The following is a 23,824-nucleotide window of genomic DNA, read 5'->3' on the forward strand; positions in this document are numbered from 1 at the left end:
CGGGTTGTTGGAGAGACAGAGACAGAGACAGAGAGAGGGACAGAGAGAGAGAGAGAGAGACAGAGAGAGACAGAGACAGAGAGAGAGAGAGACAGAGAGAGACACACAGAGAGAGAGAGAGACAGAGAGAGAGACAGAGAGAGAGAGACAGAGAGAGACAGAGAGAGTGTGAGTGTTGGGAGCGCGCGGGAGGCGCGAAAAGCGGAGGGGAAGGTGCGGCTTCTCGGAAGCCCGTTGCCTCTGCAATAATGTTTGGTTTTCGGAGGAGTTCGACCCTGGCCCCCTTGGGCCACCCCCCACGCCAGAGGGGGCGCATCTTTGGAGGTGGAAGGCGCGGCTCTGAAGAGAGCGATGTGGGAGAGATCCACAGAGCTGCCAGGGCCGGCAGCGTGTGGAAAGTGAAGCAACTCCTGTTTTTCGGGAAAAGTCGCTTGCATGACAGAGACGGGATGAGCAGGTAACGGACTGCGAGGCTGGGGCCGGGGTCCCCGGGAGGAGGCGGGGTGGGCCCGGGAGGAGCCGCTTCTGCCCAGCTCAGCGGGGGGCGCGCAGGCCACCTGCCCCGGGCCGCGCTGTCCCGCCTCCCGCGGAGCCGCAGCGCCTCCCGGGGACCTGCGGGCCCAGCGCTCGGGCCACTTCGTGAGCAGCACGGACACAGACACAAGGACCCGCTCACAATTCCTCCTACACACACTTGACTGACAGTTTTTAAGCGATTTAACTACATATCAATAATGGAAACGAAATTAAGTGCATACAGCATTTTATATTGATGTTCACACTTTATTCCCATGATAGAGCAACTTCTGAGCTAAAAGTTCTTTAGACAAAACCCAATAACCGTTTATCTCGGGGCACACCTACGCTCCTTACTGAGGGACCTCAGAAGGACTTTCAGGTGGGAGGATGGCGCTGCCCTTCAATAGGAAGACTCAGTTTCTCAAAATGTGCTCTTCCTGTGTTTATCAATTTTACAAACCAAATAAGTATGGTTTGAAAATGTTTGAGTTACGTTGGTTATCTTTCACTATTGTCATGAAATTAAGAAAAAATTTGTGTAGCAGACAAAGGTTTACCCTTCTAGATATCAGCATGTGCTATAAATTTCCACAAACTGTTTGCTTACTAGTAGCTGAAAAGACAGATAAATGATTGGGACAGAAGGGACAAACACCCAAATATACATAAGACTTTAGATCTTGCTACTGGTGACATTTCATGTTTGTAGGAAAAGGTCAAGTACAAAGGGTGGAGAAATACCTGTTAAGTATTTCAAGAAAACTAACTAGATTTTTATCTCCTCCATGTAAATTCTAGGTTGAATTTTTTAAATACACAAAATGAGAAAAGTACCAGAAGAAAACACAAATGCCCATTTATAGATTTTTGTTGGTGGTGGCAAAGACTTCAAAAGCAAGATTTCTGGAGGTTGCTTGAGCAATATAAAAAATTCAAACCCTGTATCTATCAGACAACATTAGCAAAATAGAAGAAAATATACTTGCAAAATATTTACAATGTCTGTGTATCAGAGAAAAAGTGTATGTTCATTTTACAGAGAAGTCTTTGAAATCAACAAGAAAAAACGAATTTGAAAGTGGACAAAGAACTTTTTGCTTATGTACAAGTGACCAATGGACAAAAAAAAAATATTTAGTGCCCCTGATAAAAAAAGGAATTTATGTTAAAAGAGGAGTAAAATAATGTTTTCCATCCACAGAATTTGTGAAGACGACCAGGGATTGTCCTTATACTGCTGCTTAAAGTTTAAGTTGCTTCTGACTTTTGAAATAGGCAATTTGGTGCTGAGTGCCACATTTAAAATGTGTGTGTGTGTGTGTGTGTGTGTGTGTATCCTATACCCATCAATTCTATTTACACTAAAATATCTTTATGGAATAATTAAATTACATAGAATTTGTTTTTCTCAGCACTGCTTAAAATAGCAATGTATTAAGAAAAGAAATCAGTTTGATTATACATACACACAGACTATCATCTTATGTTAGCTGAAAATATGTGCAAAATGTAATAAAATTCATTTCTGAGCATTCTCAGTGAGTATTTTTTAAAACATCTGATTTCTGCAATGATCAGGTATAGAAATTCTACGAAATATTATTATGAATGAAATCATTCTGGGGAAGAGCAATATATGAATCTTGCAGAGATAAAATTATTTCTCTTTCTATTTTGCTTTTTTCTGAAGGTTTATTGAGGATGGGTACCTCTTGACAACTTTTAGCCTCTTCAGAAGTAAAGGAAATATATATTTTTAAATTGTTGACACTATAACAGATGTCATCCATTTCTCCCCATTTAGTGCCCCTCCACCCAGCCCCCTTCAGCCTTCACCACATTGTAGTCTGTGGCCATGGGCTCCCCATATATGCACATATATGTTCTTTGGCTAATCTCCTTCAGTTCCTCTCAACCCCCTCCCTCTGTTTGTTCCATGTATCCATGCCTCTGGTCCTATTTTGTTTGCCAGTTTATTTTGTTCATTAGATCCCACATATAAGTGAGAACATACGGTATTTGTGTTTGTATTTGGCCCATTTCACTTGGCATAATACTCTCCGGGTCCACCCATGCTGTCACAAAGGGTAAGAGTTCCTCCATTTTTACAGTTCTATAGTATTCCATTGTGTAAATGTACCACAGCTTTTTTATCCACTCATCTACTGATGGGCACTTGGGCTGTTTCTTATCTGCCTGTAGACTGTATGCATATAATCACACACATATATTTTACTTTATATAGCTTTATTACATACAATGTGTAAATGATTATAGATTAATCATTTTAGCTGTCTCCTTGTGAAAATAAAAGATAAAAAAATTATGCCCTAGCCAGTGTGGCTCAGTTGGTTGGAGCTTCATCGCCATGCCCCTCCCATACACTGAGGGGTCACTGGTGCAATTCCTGGTCGGGGCACATACCCAGGTTTCAGTCCCAGGTCAGGTTGCCTACAAGAAGCAGCTTATGGATGTTTCTCTCTTTCTCTCTCTGTCTTTTCCTCTCTCTTGAAAATAAATTTAAAACAAACATAAATATTTTTTAAAAAGTTAAAATTTTTGTTGTTATTGACAGTATTACAGATGTCTTCCATTTTCTTTCTCTTTGACCCACCCAACCCCCTCCCCACACAAGGCCGTCCCCATACTATTGTCTGTGTGCATGGGTTCTGCACATATGCATATATGTCTTTGGTTAATCTCTTCTTCTCTCATCCCCTCACCCCCGAGATCTGTTATTCTACTTCATGCATCCATACCTCTGGACCTATTTTGTTAGTTTATTTTTGTTCATTAGATTCCACATATAAGTGATATCATGTGATATTTGTTTTTCTCTAACTGGCTTTTTTCTTTAAAAAAAGCAAATATCAGTGATTATTACTATTGCAGAAGTATCATTTTAGTTTATAAAGGTTTTCTTTAAAAATATTGAACTTTCCTACTATGTTTATCCATTTTTTCAATCCATTTGTACATGAAATATAACCTGAATGCCTATTATGCAGCAGACATATTCTACTCAGGACATTTTCAATCTCTCTCTCAGGCCCCTTTCACCCTTAAAATCTTCATGTTGCCCAATATGAGCAAAATGAGGAATTCAAAATTGAAGTATTAGGACCTAACCGCAGTGGAAGCTTATTCTCCCTCCTTTCAAGCAAAAGTATTTCTGAAGGTAGTAAATTGTAAAAGATGACCTTTACCTGCCCTTTTGAAAATGTATAATAGTGTTAAACCCTAATATTGATCATTGGGAAGATTTGCTTTCCATACAATCTATAAATCTAAATACTGAACAAAATGAGCCATTCTTTTCATTTAAATCCTGAGTTTCCTTTGGCTTAAATTTTCTTGAAAATCAAAGTAAGAATTACTTAAAAAAAATTCTTGTTTTGTTCTTTTGGTTCTCTTTCCCCCATAAGGCTTTTAAGAACTAAAACTTATTTAAATGCCAACCATTTGAACAGAAGTGCAACAGGTCTGTTGTATTGACCATTGCTCACTCAGTGAAAGGCGCCCTGGACGGTATGATGCCAGTATTTTATGTATTAATAAGAGTTTTTTTAAACAATGCTGCCAACTATAGTTGTAAGACATTCTGAATTAAAAATTGGATTCCAATGTTGGAGATGTGAAAATGTGATAGAATAAGCATCTTAGAATCATTGAAATACTCAGTATTCTTTCTGATCCTTAAAAGACGCCTGCAAAGTAGGTATAATGATACCATTTTACTTAATTGAAATGTTGTCTTTGTAAAGTCGTAGTAATAGTAATAGTGATACTAATATTATCTAATAATTATTAAGCAGTATTTTGGTGCTAGAAACTGTTGTAAATGGTTTGCATAGATTCTCATTAAAGAAAACTGGTGTCCTGTGAGATAACTACTGTTTTTATCCCCATTTTGTTGATGAGGAAATTGAGGCACAGAAAGGTCAAGTGATAGCTAACAAGTGACAGTTAAAACAGGATCAGACTCAAGCTGAGCTGAATTCCCAGGTCATCCTCTGTTCAGATAGGCTGCTGCTTCATTAATGTGCATAACAAGAACTAGTAAATATTGTACTGTCTCCAGAAGAAAACGAAGGTGTAGGGACAAGTTTTTATAATTACCTGAATAATTGTGTATATTGAAATAGTGCACTCTAAGTTCCTAAAGAGTCCTCTCACCTTCATAGGACTGCGCTGCATGTAGCCTGTGCCTGTGGCCATCCCAAAGTGGTGACTCTCCTAATAGAGAGAAATTGCCTGTTGGACCTCTGTGACTCTAAAAACAGGACGGCTCTGATTCAAGTAGGTACTAGCCAACTATGTTAACATGCGATGGATTTGATGTAATCACTTAGAAGAAAAATGAATTTCTCTCATTTAACTATAAGCCATTGGTGAAACTTGTGGAATGTTTACTTTGAATTCCTAGAGTTTATAATCTATTTCTTGGTATAATACTGACAGGCTTTAGAATATCAGCAGGAAGAGTGTGCAGCTATTCTGCTAGACCATGGTGCTGATCCAGATATAAGGGACATCAATGGCAACACCGCCCTCCACTATGCTGTCCTTGGTCAAAGTAAAGCTATAGTGGAAAAGCTGATTCTCCACGAGGCCGATATGAATGCAAGAAATAAGGTATATATCAAGTAACTTTATTTACAAAACATTTGAAATACACGTTTTTACTTTAGTTGGAAGCATTTTCTTTCTCACACACATGCACTGAACACAGTATTATCAGGCCGTCACCATGGCAACAACTCCAAAGCCGAGTCAGGGAGGGCTGGAGAAATGTAGTGCCCACGGAAGGGGCAAAGCTCTGTCTCCCAGCTACCCTTCTACCCCAGGAGGACAACTTCCTGTTAGAGCCTGGGAGTGGGTGGGAGGCTCGGAGCCCACAGAGGACTGAAGGCCTGGGGGAGTGAAGTGATGGTGGGGACTGGCTGCTATGCTGGCAGAGGCTTAGGAAATGGGTGCTGCTGGGCACGAGTGGGAGGGGGAGACCTAGTACCCAGCAGGGGGAGCTGGGTGAGTGGAAGTGGGAGGAGGAAGCCGCAGTCCCCAGGCAGTAAAGGAAGGACAGCATGCCACCATAGGTACTGTGATAGGAACAAAGAGTCTTGGAATCAGGACTGTAAACATCTGAAGTGGGATCTGGAGAATGATGTTGAAGTTAACCTCTTGAAAAGGGAGTGGAGGGCATTTTAACAGTCAGTGCCTGCACAGGGGTGAGAGGAAAGCAGCTCCTTTTTCTTTACTTTCTATATTACATGTTTAAGTTCAGAGGATCTTTTATAAGTTTTAATATTCAGTTTGGATATATGTAATTTTATAAATCATAAATTGTTTTTGCTGCTTTACAGGATGGCTGCACACCACTTGCACTTGCTAAACGTGAAAATAGACATCAGATGGTGGAGTTGTTAATACGCAGAGGTGCAAAAGATGACCAGATAGAAAGGTACAATAGTTTGTTCTTCCTTTTTAGTTTGTATTTGGAGAGCACACTTATTAAAGCTGGGGACAGTGAAAAAAGGAAGGGCTTAGGATAGAAGAAGCAATAGGAGAGAGCCTAGGCAGGGTTGCTTTGGCTCAGTGGAAACTCAGAGAAAAGGGGCTTTGGAGACAGGTTCAGAGGGCTAGCCCAGGATGAGCTTCCACTGCCCACTGCTCCCCTGGTTGCAAGTCTGATGAGGTCTCTTAGAGTTTAGGAGATGGAAGCCTGAGAGGGTGAAGAGGGGCAAGGGAAAGGCTCAGGAGTGCTCCCGAGAGGAGAGTGTGCTTCTTTTTTTGTTTTTAAACCTTAGTATTGATCTAGAGTGGTAACAATCATTCAAATGAGGAAGATTAAATTAACAAGAAGATTAACATAATTATATAGTAAAAAATATGAACATATTATCAGTTAGGTAGAAAAACAATAATTCTGACTGGGCAACTGGAATAGCAGTTAATAAATATAATACTGGAGGATTCTATTTATTTATAATTTTGATTGATGTCATTTGCAATGTGACCTTTTTCATCATTTATTTTATATTAGCTAGAGGGGTTTCATACTAGTTTTATTAATTATGTATTTTATGGACTCTAACTGATAGTTTACTTGATACAATAGTGGAGTTAGTCTCTCTTACAGTTTTTTAACCTTTACTTTGTATATAGTTTTCCTTAAAAGGTGCATGTTAAATATAAATAGAAGTTGATTTTGTCTTTTGGATAATCCTTTGCTTTAAATTGCTTTGTTTGACAAACACTGATATAATTAGGTTATCCCTAAGTGACTGTGAAAACTGCTACCAGATATAGTCTGGGCTCATCAGTTATTATTCTCTTTCATTTCTAGTATATTTTAATGTTTTTAGTTTTTATTGGTATGGGTAGAAGGAGAAAGATAACTTTAATTGAATAAACACTTCCTTTAATGGAGGCAAGTCATATGTGAGTGATAAAGAAAAGAGACAAGGGCCTTCAATTCACAAGAAATGGAATTTAATTCCCAGCTTTCCTGCTTGCCAGGTGTGTGACCTTGGGAACGTTTCTTAGCATTTCCAAATATGTTTCTGGATATGACAAGGAAGATAGTAATATATCCTTCAAGGGTGATTGTGTGTAAGATTATCTAGTGATTTTATCTTGTAAATATTTACTTAAAAATGCTAGTTAACAGGAAACTGAGGTTTAAAATAATTTCACCGTTAACTTTTAATGGAGCAGGTGAGATTTAAGGCAGTTTGGGAATGGCAGTGAATTAGTCTATGTCATCAGCCAGACTCCAAGCAAAAGGCTAGACCAGTTTGAAGTAACAATGGGCCAGATTCTTTATTTCAGGACTTTTAAGATCTTTATTGGTAAGGATCCTAACATTATCCATTTCATTCCAAGTGGGACCTCTATGCATGGGGTTACAAATAAAGTGACATCTCTGGTTTTTCTAACTAGTTACTTGGGGTCTTGAAGTGATCACGTTAGCAGAAAAATGTGTATTTGCTGGGGGCTATCTCCTATACTCTCCCCCTTGAATTTTGTAGGAACCTAAAGGATTCCCTAAGTCCAAGGGAGACAGTCTTCTTTCACAAGTCAGATGGAGATGTGAAAAGGACATTTTGATCTCTCTGTTGTTTCCATTGGTTCTATTGCTGCAGAGTTGCTATTGAAACAGGTCCTAAGTCATAATTGCTCTTTGCTCCCAGGCTGCCCTTGCTGATCCAGATTCCTGAGAGTTCATGTTGATTCACCCTTGGACTTGAAAGTTACAGCATTTTTTAGTTTATATACATATGCTTATATGCTCAGCCAGTATTCTAATTACCAGCACTGTGTTCTGGCAGCTTGGCTTCCTAGCTTTAGCTACCCATAGCCTTCCCCTGACACTGAAAAAGCTATGTGTAGTTCACATCTTAACCCAGACTTTTGCAGATGAGTTACCCTTTGAGCTTCTTGTTTGTTTTTTCCTGCTAGCAGGTGTTAGATGGAACAACCATTCTAAGCTGTCAGAGATTCAAATAATGCTGCAGGAAAAGACCAGACTTACCTTTCTCTTTTGTTACCAGTTGTGTACCCCATGGTCACTTTATATCCTGTAGAGCATCTTTGTTTAGGTAATGGAAGGTCCCATATCGCCTTTCCCAGAATAGTAGGTACCAACTTGTCTGAGATTCCATAATTATAGTTGTCCCCTCAAGTGATATCTTTTCCATAATAATGACACTTTCCCAAGTGACTTGAATTTACTTCCGGTTTCAAAATATTTTAAATTATGCCTCACCTGGAAGTCAGTCAATAGAAAGCTCTGAATCAAAAGTAGGTTATTGGGCATGAGACTTGCTAAGGGCCCATGTGTGCCTCATCAGTATCCATGAGTGACAAGTAGGATTCTAACTCGCAAGCTAAATGGGGGTGGACAAGGAGATTATGCATCACTCTCATAAAGATCTGCTTTATGACAGTTTGAGTAGGTAGAGAAGGGAGAGTGGGAGTCCAGGCCAGGTCGTGACTTCTCTTAGTTTTCTGCCATTGAGATGATTAACTACAAAAATAGGGGAGTATTTTGATATCTGACTTCATGAAGAAATATAATTGTAAATAAATTTAGTTGCAAGTTATATACTAGTTGAGATACCCTGAATTACAAGCCATGAAGAAAGAACAGTTAATAACCAAAATTAATAACATTTTCTAAAAACTGCAATATTTGAATGTTAGAAACTATGAAAAACCCACATTGGTGTTTATTTGGGATTCCAAAATAGTTTCAACAAATAAAGTTCATGAACAGATTTCTTCCTTGCCTTACTCTTCCTCTCAACATGTCGTTTTGCTGTACTTTCTCATATAATCATCCTAATAGCCTTCTAAAATAAGGCAGTAAGATTCATATTTTGTAGAGCAGGAGTTTGACCCAAAGAAAAGTGACTTGTTTGAGAACAAATAGTTGATGGTTATAAAACTAGGATGTCTGAGTTGAAGACACTTGCCATTATGTCAAGCTAACACTAATTAATTCACTGAAATATATTGCCCTCAAACCATGACTATTTCATGTAACTTCCTTTTAAGTTATGTGCTTAATAAAAAGTTGTAGAACTTACAAATTTAAAGTGTATGGTATAATTAAAGTTTGTATATTAGCTCTGATATTACCTGAAATATTCTAAGAATTTCCAACATTTGGAAAATATTTTGCTTTAGTATTAATACAATAATATTATTTATCACCATTTCTTTATACATAGTAATCAACAACTAAGTACTGAAAACGAAGGAGAAAGGCAATCTGTAAAATGTTCTGAAAGGAGCGATCATGGTAAGACTTGTGATAGTGAATGACTCTAAGTGTTCCCACCATAGATAAAGAGTAAGGAAGTTCTGATAAAAAAAGAGCAGTTAAAAAAAACCACAATGTGTAAGTTACAAGTATAGTATTCCGAAATGTCGTCCTTAATAAACTAGTATCTAGTATTATTTAAACAGTCAATTGAGGTGATTTAAAATCTGGGACAATATTGTTTGAAAAGAAGTTAATTTATTTATTCATGAATTCTAATATCCTATATGATGTGGTTATGTAAAAAAGTAAAAAGATTTCAGTTAGGATGTAGTATGTTTCCTCTATATTCACAGTATAACAAATTGGACTGGTTAAATATAGATGTTTTGTTTAGTTTTTACAGCAAATAGATTACACTTAGTAAATGAATACTTGTTATTACATAGTGATTTGCCTCACTAAAAAGTCACTAAAACTATGAGTTCAACAATACTTTCCTGGCACCAAAAACAAACAGCAAACAATAAGAACTACAACACTTAGCCACAGTGAAACAATCCCAAAGATACTGGTTTTGAAAGATATCTACCAATAGTACAGAAGTCAGAGAGGCAATGCCAGTTGAGAAGCATAGCTTATTTTACATATTATACCAATAGGGTCTCATTATGATCAACTTCATTCCTCAGAAGTCAAAACAGAATGAGGCACGTTGACTTCATTAGAACAAGACCATCCTTCTGCTTGTTGGATAATTATCATGACACTGTAATTTCCTTAGAACTGGATGCTCTGTTGCCACTGGTCAAAGATAATCATAATAAATATTCAAATAGTTTAACTTAGGACTCAACAAATTATAATAAAACTAGAAAAAAGTTTCACATTAACAAAAATGCCAGTGAGCTACCCAGCTGTGGCACTGAGTTCATTGTGCAACGTGAACCGTATGAGGACACCTTGGACATAGTAGACCTTCATCAAGAACTTGTGTAGGTTGGTTTTACAAACTATAGGAAACACAAAGATGCAATAGAGTTTTGACCTTGAAGGTGCTCATAGTATCAGACAGCTGCCCCTGGTTTATATCTCTGTATTTTTGAACCAGAATTTTCAAATACAATTTCAAAATTCAGTTACTCATTGGCCCACTTAATGGTTTGCTATTTAATTCTCATATATCTTAAAGTACTAAGCGTTATTCTGATTTTACAGAATTCATTCCATTTACAATGTAGGTCTTTTTCTAGGCATATGTCTTTCTCGTTCTACTTAAAAAATCTCCTTAATTTATGATGGAACAACGATAGTTGCTGTTATTTTCCCTCTGTGAAAGTCATTCATTAAGAGCCCATGTTTGACTAGGACAGTTGACAGAAGCAAAATAAAGCAGAGAAAGAAAAGAAGTCTAGTTCATATGCTTTCATGAGGATTAAGTACAAAATGTTAGTAGAGGGAGAGAAATCTAAGACTGTTGATTAAAAGGTTTCCAGTGTGTGCACTGGTGTGTGAATTGGACATGGAGAATAGGACTTTATCAGATGAGCAGGGAAGAGCAACAGGTCAACAGGAAAGACCAGATTTTTTGCATACATTTTGAGTTTGTTGGAATATCCATGGGTAACTCAGCATACATTTTGGATACAGTGTCTTTGATTCTTTACCTTGTCCTGTCAACAACGGCCTTTTATAGGAGAGCCATGTTTGTAGTGTCATAAGAGGTTAAGAAAAAGTTTAGAAACAAAGAAATAGAACTCTGTAATCATTAGGACACTATTGTACTATCTTTGAGAATTATTGTGTTACTCTTGCTACCCCAGTTACTTCATAGATTCATAACTATTGTACAAGGGAATTAAACCCTGCTTAGTTGGAGAAAATTCCCCGTGTGATGTTTCATTTTCTTATAGGAACTTTCATACTATAGAACGTGTTATCAGTCATTAGGATTCTGTATCTTATATTTTCAATAAATAGAATAGTTTCTTATTTCACATTATTTTCTGACATCATCATTTCATTTATCTCTTTCATGCTTTTATTCAAATAGATCAAGAGGAATGTTTGGTAGAAGAAATAAGAATAACCAATTCCACGACTGGTACGTGTGAAATCACCTTCTGCTTCTAATCATGTAGAACATAACATCACCCATCATAAATGCCACATAATGCCATTCTGTTAGGGGTGCCTAAATCCACACCTGCATGTGCTTGTTTACTAGAAAAATTCATTGTACTCCACATATAGTTTTACTCCTACCTGTGATTTACTAGAGTGGAAGGAGAATAGGAAACTCAGCAAGCAGAAAAGGTGAGTGTGAAAAAGTGCAGAGGACACCTGGCAGAAGCTTGCAAGAGCCCTCTCCCTGTGGAGTTCCCAAGATATGCTAAAGTATTCCAGTGTCAAATTCTGACAACACATGTGAAATGCCATCTACCAGCCCCAGAGTCCAGTTAAACTCAGTGCCAAGGGTTTATGGCACCCTAGTCACATGGGCATTTTCTCCATAGTGTGTGCCAAAATTCTAGATGGCCAGTTGGAAAGCAAATGTTCAGAATGAATCCCATTGGTTATACTAACTCCTGGATCAGGCTGGATGGGCTCCTATAGTTTTTTTAAATTTCTTCCTTAATAGACTAGTTTTCAGTATTATTTGAACAGTTAATTGTAGGTGATTTAAAATCCAGAGCAATATTGTTGGACAAGAAGTTCATTTATTTAGTCATGACTTCGAATATCCTGTATGATAGCTTTATGTAAAAAAGTAAAATGATTTTAAGTTAAGATATAATATGTTTCTTCTATAATCACAATATAGCAAACTGAACTTGTATAGAATGGATCTTTAGTTTTTACAACAATTGGATTAAACTAAATGAATGAATACTTGTTATTACATACTGCTTTGTGTCACTAAAAAGTCATTAAACTAGGAACTGAACAATACTTTCCTGGAACCAGAAACTAATGGGAAACGATAAAAACAACAACAGTTATCCAGTGGTCAAGGATACCAATGAGATTGGTTTTTAAACATATCTAAGTAGTAAAGAAGTCAGAGAGGCAATGCCAGTTTAGAAGCGGAGGCTATTTTACATATTATACCAAAAAGGTCTCACTATGATCAACTTCATTCCTCAGAAGTCGAAACAGAATGAGGCATGTTGACTTCATTAGAACAAGACGATCCTTCTGCTTGCTGGATAATTATCCTGACACTGTAATTTCATTAGAACCACATGCTTTGTTGCCATTGGTGAAAAGATAATAGCTATAAATATTCAAATAGCTCAACTTGGACTTAACAAATTATAAAAAAAGTAGAGAAATGTTTCACAATAACAAAAATGCCAGTGTGCTACCGAGCTGTGGCACTGAGTTCATTGTGCCTGCCACCTGAACTGTATGAGGACACCTTGGACTTAGTAGACCGTCAACAAGAACATGTATAGGTTGGTTTTGCAAATTATAGTAAACGAATGATGATGAAATAGTGGTGACTTTGAAGGTTCTGATAATATCAGCGAGCTCTGCCTGGTTTATTCCTGTGTGTTTTTTTGAAACAGAATTTTCCAAGGAAATCTCAAAATTCAGTTATTTATTGATCTTCTTAATGGTTTGCTATTTCACTCTCAGGTGTTTTTTAGGTACTAGGTGTTATGCTGATGTTCCAGAATTCAAACATTTTAAAAACCCAGTCCCTCCCTTTGAAGACCTTCTTATTATCCTTGTGATTTCCATTATTTCCTATACTTTATTCAGTGCCTACCAGAAGCCTGAGCAGAGTAGGATCTTACTCTTGTCATTATTCTTTTGCATTGATGTGTAGTATGTGCCAGACACTTTAAATCTATGGTGAGAATTAGAGTTTTAAAAATGTAGGTGAGCCCGGCCGAGAGTAACTCAGCTGTTGAGTGTCTAACTAGGATCCAGGCAATCGGGGTTTGATTCCCGGTCAGGGCACATGTCCCGGTTGTGGGCTCGATCAGTGACTCTCTCATCATTGATGTTTCTATCTCTCTCTCTCCCTCTCCTTTCCTCCCTCTGAAATCAATAAAGATATATTTAAAAAAAAAAAATGTAGGCGAGGCCTTGGCCAGGTAGGTCAGTTAGTTAGAGCATTGTCTCCAAATGCAAAAGTTGTGTATTTGATCCCTGATGAGGGCATATACCAGAATCAACCAAGGAATGCATAAGGAAGTGGAAGAAGAAATCACTGTTTCTCTCTCTCTGTGTCTCTCCCTTCCTGTCTCTCTCACAAATCAATTGAAAAGATTTCTAATTAAAACAAAAGGTGTGGTTGGGGTGTAAAGTAAGCATGCAGAACGTGAAGAAGTTTGCCAGGTAGAAGGGCAGAAGAGGGATGTTTAGCAGGAGGAACTTCTATCGATATGACCGATTTGGCAGCGGGAACAGTAGTGCAAGGGCTCAGATATACAAGAGAACTTTTCGGGATTAATGCACAGTTTAGTTTTGAAGGTGCACAATGTATCCTGTAGGAATGGTTGGGAATGAGGTGACTACCTAGCTAAGGCAAGCTTTTGAAAGTCTCCTACACCAGAAAGGAAGAGATCTTACCCTGTAGGCCTTGGGCTGTCAGTTACTGCTCTTAATTCAGAGGATCGGTGGCCTAATTAACTGTGGCCAAAACAATAGGAACCAGGATTGTTTTGGTGTTTCCATGATGTCATCAGGATCCCAGCTGTCCCTTTTCAGGTGCATGGTTGTCAGTGTTAATGTGTCCTTTCCTGGCCAGCTGCTTAGCCAGGGCTCTGAGGCATCATATTCTCACATGACAGTGTGTAAAGGCTGAAAGGGCTGTTTTTCCTTATGCGTTTCTCCTTTCCTTTGAAATTTCTTTTTAAATTATAGTTGGCACACAATATATGACTTTCAGTTGTACAACATGGTGGTTTGACATTTACATACTTTAGGATGTGATGACCATGCTAAGTCTAGTCACCCTCTATGTCCATGCAGGTTTTTACGATACTGACACATTCCCTGTGCTGTACAGTACATCTGAATGGCTCACATATGTTGTAACTGCAAGGTTCACTCCTTATTCACATTTTTCTATGTTATCCGTCTCCTCAACTCACTAGCCTATGGCATCCATAAGTTTGTTCCCTGTAGCTATTGAGTGTGTTTCTGTTTTGTTTGTTTTGTTGTTTTAGATTCCACATGTGAGACATACAATATTTGTCTTTCTTTGTCTTATTTCCTTTAGCATAACAGCCTCTTAGTCCATCCATGTTGTTTTAAATGGCAAGATTTCTTTCTTTCCATGTCTTAGTGATATTTCATTATATACTATATACTTGCTACATCTTCTTTCTTTCTTTTTTTATCAAAAGACACCTACATTGCTTCCATATCTTGCTTATTGTAAGTAATGTTGCAGTGAACATAGGGGTGCAGATATCTTTTCAAATCTGTGTTCGTTGTAAATGCCCAGAAGTGGATAGCAGTTGTATTTCTAATTTTGTGAGGCATCTCCATGCTGTTTTCCATAGTGACTGTACCAATTTACAATCCCATGAGCAGGGCATGAGACTTTCTCTTTTCTCTCCCATCATGGCCAACCCTTGTTATTTATTTATTCATATCTTGAGGACAGCCATTCCGAGAGGAGTGAGGGGGTCCTGCATATTATGGCTTTCATTTGCATTTCCCTGATTACTGATATTGAGCTATGTGTTTTTTTAAATAGGAGGAAAAGTGAGATGCTTGCAGTTTACTTTCTCTAACATTTAATAGGCTTGGGGTACATCACATGCTCACTCATAAATCACTTAGTGGTAACCTACTACTGTGATTAGCTTAGTATAAACATTTCTATTTTTGAGCTAGACAGATACCACCTTATTTGTGTATCAGGACAGTAAATGTCCAAATACATCTGGGGGTCTCCAGCAAGAAGGAAAACTAGGGCAGAGAGTCAGCAATATTTACTGCAGGAATTCATTGGAGAGTACTGAGTAGAAGTTTCACAAGTTTAGATTTGATGGGGGCACTCTGGTTGTGGTATGAAGGAAGGATCAGGAAACTTTTCCTGTAAAGGGCCTGATTTTAGGCCATGTGGTCTGTCATATTTCCTCAAGTCTGCCATTGTAGTGTGAGAGCAGTCACAGACAATATGTCAGTGAGAAGGCAGGACTGTGTTCCAGTGAGACTTTATGTACAAAACCAGATGACAGGTTGTTTTAGACCCATGGGCCCTAGTTTGCAAAGCCCTCATGTAGAGCACAGATTGAAGGAAACCACATAAAGGGAGTGGGAGACAAAGGAAGCTTAGACTAGCATCAGGCCATGATGAAGCTTTCACCCATCCATGCTGAAATCAAGTCAGGAGGGTCAATTCATTCCATTTAAGATGATTGTTTTTCTAGGCGTATGCTTTCTCTATTGTTCTGCTTAAAATATTTTAATTTCTGAAGGAATAATAATAGTTGCTGTTATTTTTTACCCTGTGAAAGCCAACCATTGGAATAGGGCAGTTGACAAGAGCTAAATAAAGCAGAGAAAGAAAAGTAGTATAGTTCATTTGCTTTCATGACAATTAAGTGTAAAAAGTTAGTAGAGGGAGAGAAATCTAAGAGTGTTCACTGATAGGTCTCCAGCTTATGCACTAGCGTGTGAACTGGACATGGAGAATAGGACTTTATCAGATGAGCAGGGAAGAGCAACAGTTCAACAGGAAAGACCTGTTTTTTCGCACACATTTTGAGTTTGTTGGAATATCCATGGGTAACTCACCCCACATTTTGGATGCAGTTTCTTTGATTCTTTACCTTGTCCTGTCAACAACTGCCTTTCATAGGAGAGCCATGTTTGTAGTGTCATAAGAGATTAAGAAAAAGTTTAGAAACCAAGAAATAGAACTCTGTAATCACTAGAACACTAATGTACTATCTTTGAGAAATATCGTTTTTCTCTCACTACGCCAGTTACTTGATTGATTTATAATTATTGTACAAAGGAAGTAGACCCTGCTTAGTTGGCGAAAATGGTCACAGTGATGTTTCATTTTCTTTACGAAAACTTTCATACTATAGAACGTGTTATAAGTTATTGAGATTCTGTATTTTATATTTTCAATAAATATAATTGTTGCCTTTTTCATATTATTTTCTGACATCATCATTTCATTTACCTTCCCATGCCTTTATTCAAATAGATCTACGGGAATCTTCAGACAAAGCATCAAGAAGAAGGAATTCCAGGAGAGGTATGATTGAAATCACCTTCTGCCTCTAATCATGTAGGACATACCATCCCGCATATAAAAAATGACACATAATTCCATTCTGTTAGGGGTTCCTGAACCCACACCTTGGTGGGCTTATTCACTAGAGAAAATCATAGGACTCAACATATAGTTTTACTCTCCTACCTGTGATTTACTAGAGTGGAAGGATCATATAGGAAAATCATCAAAGAGAAAAGGTGCGTGTGACCAAGTGTGGAACACACCAGCCACAAGCTTGCAAGAACCCTCTCCCTGTGGAGTTCCCAGGATGTACTCAAGTATTCCACTGTCAAATTCAGACAAAACATGTGAAATGCCATCTACCAGTCCCAAAGTGCCGTTAGACTCAGTGCCAAGGGTTTTATGGAACCCTAATCACATAGGCATCTTCCCCATAGTGTGTTACACAATTTTAGACCCCCAGAAGGAAAGCAGGTGTTCAACATAAATCCCATTGGTTGTACAAATTCCTGGCTCCGGCTGGCTGGGCTCCTATAGTTTTTCTTAATTTCTTCCTTAATAGAATATTATTCAGTATTATTTAAACAGTTCATAGTAGGTGATTTAAAATCAGAAGCAATATTGTTGGAGAAGCTCATTTATTTAGTTATGACTTCTAATATCCCATCTGATATCTTAATGTAAAAAAGTAAAATGATTTTAAATTAAGAGATAGTATGTTTCCTCACTAACCACATTATGACCCACTGAAATTGTTAAGAAACGATCTTTTGTTTAGATTTTACAGCAAATGGATTAGACTAAGTAAATTAATACTTGTTATTACATACTGATTTGTCTCACTAAAAAGTCAGTAAACTAGGAACTGAACTACACGTCCCTGGAACCAGAAACCAATGGGTAATGATAAAGACGACAACACTTAGCCAGTGGGCAAGGATCCCAATGAGATTGGTTTTTAAAAATATCTACCAGAAGTACAGAAGTCAGCGAGTAAATGCCAGTTTAGAAGGAGAGGTTATTTTACATATTATACCAACAAAGTCTTACTATGATCAACTTCACTCCTCAGAAGTAAAAACAGAATGAGGCATATTGACTTCATTAGAACAATATGATCCTTCTGCTTGTTGGATAATTGTCATGACACTGTAATTTCCCTAGAACCAGATGCTCTGTTGCCATTGGTGAAAAGATAATCACAATAAGTATTCAAGTAGCTCAACTCAGAGTTAACAAGTTATAATAAAAGTAGAGAAATGTTTCACTATAAGAAAAACGCCAGTGTGCTACCCAGCTGTGGCACTGAGTTCATTGTGCCTGCCGCGTGAACTGTATGAGGACACCTTGGACTTAGTAGACCTTCAACAAGAACTTGTGTAGGTTGGTTTTGCAAATTATAAGAAACACAAAGATGAAATAGTGGTTTGACCTTGAAGGTGCTCTTAATATCAGAGAGCTGTGTCTGGTTTATTTCTGTATGTTTTTTGAAACAGAATTTTCAAAGAAAATCACAGAATTCAGTTATTCATTGGTTCTGTCTTAATGGTTTCCTATTTAACTCTCAGGTGTCTTTTAGGTACTTGGTGTTCTTCTATGTTGCAGAATTCAAACATTTAAAAAACCTGGTCTCTGCCCTCCAAGACCTTCTTATTATCATTGTGATTTTTATTATTTTTAGTACTTTACTCAGTGCTTACTAGGTGCCAGAGCACACAAGGAGCTTACCTTTGTCATTATTTATTCTTTTGCATGGGTGTGTAGTATGTGGCAGACACTTTAAATCCATGATGAGAATTAGTGTTTGAAAAATGTGTGTGAGGCCTTAGCCAGGTAGGTCAGTTGGTTAAAGTATTGTCCCCAAGTGCCAAAGTTGTGGGTTTGATTCCTGGTAGGGGTACATACCAGAATCAACCAATGAATGCATAAATAGTAGGACATCAAATCATGATTCTTTCTCTCTCTGTTTTTCCCTTCCTGTCTCTCTAACAAATCAATTTATAAATGAAAAGAAGATTTATAATTAAACATAAAAAGTGTAGGTGGGATGTAAAGTAAGCATGCAGAATGTGTAGAAGTTTGCCAGGTAAAGGGGCAGAAGGGTGATGTTTAGCTGGAGGAACATTGCGTTTGTCAGTGGGAAGAGCAGTGCAAGGGCTCAGATGTACAATAGAACTTTGCAGCATTAATGCCCAGTTCAGTACTGATGATGCACAAGGTGTTCTATGGGAATGGCTGGGCATGAGGTGAATACCTAGCGAAGGCAAGCTTATGAAAGTCTCCTACACCAGAAAGGAAGAGATCTTACCCTGTAGGCCTTGGGCTGTCAGTCACATAGAATGGTCTTAGCTTCAGAGGATCGGTGGCCTAATTAACTGTGGCCAAAACAATAGGAACCAGGATTGTTTTGGTGTTTCTGTGATGTCATCAGGATCCCAGTTGTCCCTTTCCAGGTGCATGGTTGTCAGCGTTAATGTGTCCTTTCCTGGCCAGCTGCTTAGCGAGGGCTCCGAGGCATCATATTCTCACATGACAGTGTGTAAAGGCTTGAAGGCCTGCTTTTCCTTACGCATTTCTCCTTTCCTTTGAAATTTCTTGTTGAAAGCATAGTTGGCACACAATATATAACTTTCAGGTGTACAACATGGTGGTTTGACACCTATATTTTAGGATGTGATCACCACGCTAAGTCTAGTTGCCATCTACTTCGGTGCAAAGTTACTACGATACTGACACATTCCCTGTGCTTCACAGTACATCCGGGTGGCTCACATATGCTGTAACTACAAGGTTCACTTCTTATTCATGTTCTTCTATATCATGTGTCTCCTTAACCCACTAGCGTCTGGCAACCATGATTTTGTTCCCTGTCGTCATGGGGTGTGTTTCTGTTTTGTCTGTTTGGTTATTTAGATTCGACGTGTAAGTGAGACATACTTTATTTGTCTTTCTTGTCTTATTTCACTAAGCATAACAGCCTTTTGGTCCATCCATGTTGTTGTAATTGGCAGGGTTTCCTTATTTCCATTTCTGAGCGATATTTCAATATATAATACGTACTTTCTACATCTTCTTTTTTTCTTTATATATCAAAGGACACGTACATTGCTACCATATCTTGGCTATTGTAAGTAATGCTTCAGTGAACATAGGTGTGCAGATATCTTTTCAAATCTGAGTACATGCTTTTGTTGAAGAAATGCCCAGAAGTGGAATGGCAGTTTTATTTCTAATTTTCTGAGACATCTCCATGCTGATTTTCATAGTGACAGTACCAATGTACAATCCCAGGAATAGAGCTTGAGGCTTTCTCTTTTCTACACATCGTGGCCAACACTTGTGATTTATTTATTTATATCTTGAGGATAGCCATTCTGAAATGAGTGAGGTTGTCCTGCATTATGGCTTTCATTTGCATTTCCCTGATTGGTGATGCTGAGCTATATGTTTCTTTTAAACTGAGAGGCTTGCAGTTGACTTCCTCTAACATTTTATAAGCTTGGGGTACATCACATGCTCACTCCTAAACCACTTAGTGGTAACCTAGGTCCTGTGATTAGCTTAGTATAATCATTTCTCTCTCTGGAGCTGGGCAGATACCACCTTATTTGTGTATCAGTACAGTAAATGTCCAAATACAGCTGGGGGTCTCTAGCAAGAAGGAAGACTATGGTAGGGAGTCAGCAATATTTACTGCAGGGATTCATAGGAGAGTATTGAGCAGAAGTACCATAAGATTACATTTGTTGGGATCACTCTGGTTTTGATATGAAGGGGGGATCAGGAAGCTTTTTCTGTAAAGGGCCTGATTTTAGGCCATGTGATCCGTCATATCTCCTCAAGACTGCCATTGTAATGTGAGAGCAGTCATAGACAATATGTTAGTGAAAAAGGATGATTGTGTTCCAGTGAGACTTTATGTACAAAACCAGATGACAGGTTGTATTAGACCCCATGGGCCCTAGTTTGCAGAGCATTCATGTAGAGGACAGATTGAAGAAAACCACATAAGTGGAGTGGAAGACAAAGGAAGCTTTGTCTCCTTGGACTAGCATCAGGCCATGATGAAGCTTTCACCCATCCATGCTGAAATCAAGTCCGGAGGGTCAATTTATTTCATTTAAGATGATTGTGTTTTTCTAAGCCTATGTCTTTCTCATTTGTTCTGCTTAAAACATTTTAATTTATGAAGGAATAATAATGGTGTGATTTTTGCCCCTCTGAAAGGCAATCATTTGACTCGTGCAGTTGACATCAGCAAAATAAAGCAGAGAATGAAAAAAGGTCTAGTGCACATGATTTCATGATGATTAAGTGTAAAAAGTTAGTAGAGGGACAGAAATCTAAGCTGGTTCATTCACAGGTCTCCAGCTTGTGCACTGGCCTGTGATTTGGACATTGAGAATAGGTCTTCATCAGATGAGCAGGGAAGAGCTACAGTAAACAGGAAAGACCAATTTTTTCCCACTCGTGTTGAATTTGTTGGAATATCCAGGGTAACTCAGCCTATATTTTAGATACAGTTTCTTTGACTTTTAACCTTGTCCTGTCAACAACTGCATTTCATAGGAGAGCCATGTTTTTAGTGTCATAAGATGTTAAGAAAAAGTTTAGAAACCAAGAAATAGAACTCTGTAATCACTAGAACACTATTGTACTATCTTTGAGAATAATCGTGTTACTCTTGCTACCCCAGTTACTTGATAGATTCATAACTATTGTACAAAGGAATTAAACCTTCTTTAGTTGGAAAAAATGGTCACTGTGATGTTTCATTTTCTTTATGTAAACTTTCATACTATAGAACGTGTTATCACTCATTAGGATTTTGTATTTTATATTTTCAATAGATGGAATTGTTGCTTTTTTCACATTATTTTCTGACATAGTTTCATTTATCTTTCATCCCTTTATTCAAATAGATTTAAAGAAATGTTTTGTAGAAGAAATAAGTGTAACCAGTTCGTCGAGAGGTATGTATGAAATCACCTTCTGCTTCTAATCATGTAGAACATACAATCCCGCATCGTTAAAATGCCACATAATGCCATTCTGTGAGGGGTTCGTAAATCCATACCTACGTGTGCTTATTTACTAAAAAAATTTATAGTACTCAACATATAGTTTTACTCCTACCTATGATTTACTGGAGTGGAAGGAGCATAGGAAACTCAGCAGGGAGAAAGGGTGCATGTGAAGAAGTGCGAGTACACCACGAAGAAGCCAGCAACAGTTGTCTCCCTGTGGAGTTCCCAAGATATGCTAAAGTATTGCAGTGTCAAATTCTGATAACACATTTGAATGCCATCTACGAGTGCCAGAGTCCCGTTACATCAGTGCCAAGGGTTTTATGGCACCCTAGTCACATAGGCGCCTTCCCCATAGTGTGTGACTTTCAGGTGTACAACATGGTGGTTTGACCTTTACATACTCTAGGATGTGATCACCACGCTAAGTCTAGACACCTTTTATCTCCGTGTAAAGTTATTACGATACTGACACATTCCCTTTGCTGAAAGTATATCTGGGTGGTTCACATATGTTATAACTAGAATATTGACTTGTTATTCACATTTTTCTATATCATGCACCTCCTCAACTCACTAGCCTCTGGCAACCATGAGTTTTTCCCCTGTAGCTATTGAATGTGTTTCTGTTTTGTTTTGTTGTTTTAGATTGCACCTGTAAGTGAGACGTACTATATTTGTCTTTGTCTGTCTTACTTCACTTAGCATAACAGCCTTTTGGTCCATCCACATTGTCGTAAATGGCAAGGTTTCCTTCTTTTCATGTCTGAGTGGTATTTCATTATATACCATTATATACTTGCTACATCTTCTTTCTTTCTTTGTCTATCGAAGGACACCTACATTGTTTGCATATCTTGGCTATTGTAAGTAATGCACAGTGAACATAGAGATGCAGATATCTTTTCAAATCTCTGTTTAGGTTTTTGTTGTATAAATGCCCAGAAGTGGAAAGGCAGTTCTATTTCTAATTTTGTGAGGCATCTCCATGCTGTTTTCCATAGTGACTGTACCAATTTACAATCTCAGGAGCAAGACAGGAGGCTTTCTCTTTTCTCCATATCGTGGCCAACACTTGTGATTTATTTATGTATATCTTGAGGACAGCCATTCTGAGAGGAGTGAGGTTGTCCTGCATTATGGCTTTCATTTGCATTTCCCTGATTAGTGATGCTGAGCTATGTGTTTCTTTTAAATAGGAAGAAAACTGAGAGGCTTGCAGTTGACTTCCCCTACCATTTTATAGGGTTGGAGTACATCATATGCTCACCCCTAAACCAGTTAGTGGTAACCTAGGTACTGTGATTAGCTTTGTATAATCAATTCACTCTTTGGAGCTGGGCAGTTACCACCTTATTTGTGTATCAGGACAGTAAATGTCCAAATGCAGAAGGGGGGTCTCCAGCAAGAAGGAAGACTAAGGTAGGGAGTCAGCAATATTTACTGCAGGAATTCATGGGAGAGTACTGAGCAGAAGTGTCACAAGGTTAGATTTGATGGGGGCACTTTGGTTGTGGTATGAAGGAAGGATCAGCAAGCTTTTTCTGTAAAGGGCCTGAATTTAGGCCATGTGACCTGTCATATCGCCTCAAGTTGCCATTGTAGTGTGAGAGCAGTCATAGACAATATGTCAGTGAAAAGACATGACTGTATTCTAATGAGACTTTATGTACAAAAGTGGATGGCAGGTTGTTTTAGACCCATGGGCCCTAGTTTGCAGAGGACAGACAGAAGAAAACCACATAAAGGGAGTGGGAGACAAAGGAAGCTTTCCCTTCTTGGACTAGCATCGGGCCATGATGAAGCTGAATTCAAGTCAGGAGGGTCAATACATTCCATTTAAAATGTTGGTGTTTTCTTAGGAGCACGTCTTTCTTGTTTGTTCTGCTTAAAAAATCTTCTTAATTTACGAAGGAACAATAATAGTTGCTGATAGTTTTGACCCTGTGAAAGCTAAGCGTTTGACAAGGGCAGTTGATAGCAGCAAAATAGCGCAGAGAAAGAAAAGAGGTCTAGTTCATATGATGTCATGACGTTTAAGTGTAAAAAGGTAGTAGAGGAATAGAAACCTAAGGTGGTTCATTCATAGGCCTCCAGCTTGTGCACTGGCATGTGAATTGGACATGGAGAATAGGACTTTATCAGATGAGCAGGGAAGAGCAACAGTTCAACAGGAAAGACCTGTTTTTTCACACACATTTTGAGTTTGTTGGAATATCCATGGGTAACTCACCCCACATTTTGGATGCAGTTTCTTTGATTCTTTACCTTGTCCTGTCAACAACTGCCTTT

The 23,824-nt window shown here is 38.2% G+C and overlaps 1 protein-coding gene across 1 annotated transcript in view; it reads left to right on the forward strand.

The window, feature by feature from the left end:
- Positions 1 to 226: 226 nt before the first annotated feature.
- The window catches only part of LOC148094384 (uncharacterized), a 61,105-nt gene continuing 37,507 nt past the window's right edge, over positions 227 to 23,824 (forward strand). Inside the window, exons 1-8 of the mRNA XM_087825650.1 lie at positions 227 to 457; positions 4,704 to 4,818; positions 4,981 to 5,154; positions 5,883 to 5,980; positions 9,255 to 9,325; positions 11,340 to 11,390; positions 16,473 to 16,523; positions 21,428 to 21,478. Coding sequence (XP_087681776.1) covers positions 249 to 457; positions 4,704 to 4,818; positions 4,981 to 5,154; positions 5,883 to 5,980; positions 9,255 to 9,325; positions 11,340 to 11,390; positions 16,473 to 16,523; positions 21,428 to 21,478 — 820 coding nt within the window. The 5' untranslated portion in view covers positions 227 to 248. The remainder of the gene's footprint in view (positions 458 to 4,703; positions 4,819 to 4,980; positions 5,155 to 5,882; positions 5,981 to 9,254; positions 9,326 to 11,339; positions 11,391 to 16,472; positions 16,524 to 21,427; positions 21,479 to 23,824) is intronic.

This window comes from Miniopterus natalensis, chromosome 1 (genome assembly GCF_054644295.1).
Source record: "Miniopterus natalensis isolate mMinNat1 chromosome 1, mMinNat1.hap1, whole genome shotgun sequence".
Classification (NCBI taxonomy): Eukaryota; Metazoa; Chordata; class Mammalia; order Chiroptera; family Miniopteridae; genus Miniopterus; species Miniopterus natalensis.